Below are 3942 nucleotides of genomic sequence, written 5' to 3'. Positions count from 1 at the left end.
TAACATTTTCATGACATCTAGAGTTGTAACTATCAAAATTTTCTTTTTAAAGCTTAAAATTTACTAACTTAATTAAAAAGTCAACCAATGAGTTTAAAGAACGCAGTGTTTTTTTTTTTTTTTAAAGAATAACAAAGAAAACTTTTTAGTCCAGGATAGGTTAATTATGTTCACACTATTACACAGCGAACGCTGACAACATACATACCAAACGGTACAAGGTTAGGTCAAGTGGGTAGCGACCAGCAAGTCTTTCTTTTATTTCCTTTTGATCCAGTCAAACACTCAGCATGTGAAAGAATTCACATTCACATTTCAATGTTTGCATGCTCAGCTCTATTTCTCACAGAATTCTATTACCAAGAAATGCAGTTCAGAGATCACAGAAGCTGAATCAGAATGCTACTTACAAGTAAGTCACCAGCTTAATTCTCAAGCAACATAAAGCGCAAAATTTCAATATTACCCACATAAAACCCAAAGGAACTTCTACTTCAAGCCATTAGCAGTTATTTTTATTATAAATATAGAATTCTTGTACAAGTGTTAAAGCTTAAAGGTTTGTTCTTTTGCTTTCAGTTTTGAGCGGTTGGCTTTTTGTGGAGAAGAGGAAGCTCGGCCAGGTGTTCCCAGAAGAGGCAAGGAAAATATGGGACCTTTGGGAGCTACGAATATTGGTCCTGATCAGCCTCACCTTGCAAATATCACTGATTGTTCTAGGCAATCGCAGAAAGTATAATCCAAACACTTTGCTCAGATTGTCTCTCTGGTCTGCATATCTAACAGCAGACTGGGTGGCAACTGTTGCACTAGGTGTCCTTTCCAAGAACCAAAGAAACTCCTGCACTTGTGCTATTGCTAGCAGTAGCAATACTAAGAGTATCAATGATGAGCTCAGGGCATTTTGGGCACCATTCTTGTTGTTGCATCTTGGCGGTCCAGACACAATTACTGCTTATGCTTTAGCAGACAATGAGTTGTGGATAAGGCACTTGCTTGGACTTCTTGTCCAAACTATAGTGGCAATTTATATCACTGTCACGGCCTGGAGTGGAACTTGGCTCTCATACCTGACCATTCCCATGCTTTTTGCTGGCCTAATAAAGTATGTTGAAAGGACATTATCCCTGAGGTCTGCAAATCGTGAGCAGTTTCTTGATTCATTGCTCTACCGTCCTGATCCTGGCCCCAACTATGCCAAATTCATGGAGGAGTTCAGTTTGAAAAAGGCCGAGGGGTTTAGTGTGTTGGCTATTGAAGTGATTGAGGCTGCTGACCAATCCTATGCTGCTGGCAATGGCAATAACAACGGTGACGCTAGTAAACGGACATTGCCTGTTGCGTACAGCTTCTTCAACACTTTTAAACGGCTCTTTGTAGATCTTATTCTTAGCTTCCATGACCGAGATAAGAGCCGGTCCTACTTCCAAAATCTCACTTCATCAGAAACTGCTTTTGAGGTAGTTGAAATCGAGCTTGGATTTGCATATGATGTTTTCTATACAAAGGCACCTATAATATCCACTTTTTTGGGATGCATTTTCCGCTTCATCACTTCCTCTTTCACTATTATAGTGTTCGTGTTCTTCCTGATTATTGAGAAGCACAATCACCCGCAGGTTGATCTCATCATTACTTATATTTTGCTGGTTGGAGCTATTCTTCTAGAATTCTATGCTGTCATTTTGCTACTGTCCTCCGATTGGACAAAGCTATGGTTGAGTGAGCATGAACCCCAGTTTTCTCAAATAAAAAGGTGTTTTCAATCCATGATTTCTCGACCAATCTCTTGTTTTGAACCTATTGTTTCTCCGTTGGTCTCTTGTTTTCAATCTAAGGTTTCTCCTTTAATCTTTTGTTTTAAATCTAAGGTTTCTCCTTTAATCTCTTGGTTTCAATCTAAGATTTCTCCTTTAATCTCTTGTTTTAAATCTAAGGTTTCTTCTTTAATCTCTTGTTTTCAATCTAAGGTTTCTCGATTGATGATTCCTTGTTTTCGACATGTTATTTCTGAAGTAGTATCTTTTCTTTTTCCTTCTAACAAAAAGAGGTGGTCAAATTCCATACCTCAGTTCAATTTGCTAAGCTTTTCCCTTAAAGATAAGCCCGTGCCTTGTTTGGATGATAAACCTGAACTTTTTCAAAAGATTGTGAGACATTCGCCAATCTATTATAAAACATTTGAGAAAAGCTGGTATACATACCGTTGCGAAACCTCCCCCAAATTGAAAGGTTGGATCTTCCAGCATTTTCTGAAGAAATCAGAGGTCGCCACAAGCACAAAGAAACCAGATGACAACAATACTTCATCTTTATGTAGTGCCAGAGGCAATCTTGTTTTTAAAAATTATATTGAAAAATATGAACGTTCTCTCTCTTTCAATTGGACCACTGAGGTAGAGTTCGACCAAAGCATTCTTATCTGGCACATTGCTACAGATCTTTGCTATCACTCAGGTGGTGGTGAAAACTTGGCTGCTGAAAATTCAAGTCATAAATGGAGCAAGAACCTATCAGACTACATGTTGTATCTCTTAGTCATGTGTCCTTTCCTGTTGCCAATTGGGATTGGGATGATCAGGTTTCAAGACACTTGTGAGGAGGCCAAGCATTTTTTCCAGGAAAAAGGTCTATCAAAAAATAAAGTGAAATTTTGCAAAATGTTGCTTGAAGTGAATACTGATGTTGAACCGATTAAGGTAAAAGGAGACAGGAGCAAATCTGTGCTATTTAATGCAAATAAACTTGCAAAACAATTGCAGGAAATGGGTGAAGAGAAAAATTGGGAGTTTGTTTGGGAGTTTGTCTGTGACGTGTGGATTGAGATCCTAGGTTATGCTGCTAGTCATTGCAGGGGATATTATCATGCTCAACAGCTCACGGAAGGCGGAGAGCTCCTCACTCATGTATGGCTTCTTATGGCACATCTTGGCATTACAGAACAATTTCAAATCAACCGAGGCCATGCAAGAGCTAAGTTGGCCGTGTACTGAGTGATTTTATTTTCATTTTTGTACTAAAGTTGCTCTTGAAGAGAATGTGACTTAACTATGAAATCAGTATATCCATCTAGATGAACTGAGCAGTCAAAAATTGGGATAAATCATGACTTGAAGTTACAATTTCCAACTTGGAATTGTGACTTTAAGTCATAATTTATGTGCAGTTTGAATGTGTGTATGAGTGTGTACAATAAGATGTGTGAACTAATCTTTACCCATATTATTGAATTGCACATGAGATCGCCTATACACTCAGTAAGTTTAAATTCAATAAAATATTGCCACCTCAATTTTTTTTTTCAAATACCATCATAAGACGCATCACACACCATTACAAGCTTATTTCCATGTTAAAAAAAGAAAAAAAAAAGGAGAAGAAGAACATGAAGATACACCACCACCATTGTCAAAATACCATAATCAGATCTCCATATTCACCAAATAGTGCTCGAAAATTCAATACCACCTTCGAGTTGTTTGTGGATTGATTAGGCAATGCATTCTTCTGAAATTATGGGTTATCTGCCATTCACACCGTATGGTCATCAAAATTCGCTTAAATTTACAAACTTAATGTGATTTTCAATTTTTCCCCCTTTATCTCATAGATTTGAGAAAGGGTCTGATTTATGTGAAAGATTTTAGAAAACCAAATTTTCTATAACACCTTTCATATAGTTCATGTATCACAGGAGGTCATAAAGTTATCGATTCATATATATGTAGTTGATAAAGTACGATACACAATACAATTCAATTGAGAAAATAGTATATAAATTTATTCATAGGCTTACCAATACAAGAAAACGCTTGACAATTGAGAAGCATAATTCAGTATATTAAATGAAGAGTGCGGAAGACGATAGTGTTGGTTAGAAATAGGATGAAAGAATGAAGAAGAACTGAAGGAATGTTGTGGGTTTGTAACGCCCCAAAATCA

The 3942-nt window shown here is 37.2% G+C and overlaps 1 protein-coding gene across 1 annotated transcript; it reads left to right on the top strand.

Annotated features, from left to right (window-relative positions):
* Window positions 1-284: 284 nt before the first annotated feature.
* Window positions 285-3235, top strand: LOC115977925. The gene is made up of 2 exons (XM_031099955.1): window positions 285-412; window positions 580-3235. The coding sequence occupies exons 1-2, from the start codon at window positions 400-402 to the stop codon at window positions 2991-2993; spliced, it is 2427 nt and encodes an 808-aa protein (XP_030955815.1). The 5' UTR covers window positions 285-399; the 3' UTR covers window positions 2994-3235.
* Window positions 3236-3942: the final 707 nt, after the last annotated feature.

This window comes from Quercus lobata, chromosome 2 (assembly GCF_001633185.2).
Source record: "Quercus lobata isolate SW786 chromosome 2, ValleyOak3.0 Primary Assembly, whole genome shotgun sequence".
Classification (NCBI taxonomy): Eukaryota; Viridiplantae; Streptophyta; class Magnoliopsida; order Fagales; family Fagaceae; genus Quercus; species Quercus lobata.
Note: the sequence above shows the minus strand (reverse complement) of the source record. Positions and strands in the feature narration are given on the sequence as shown.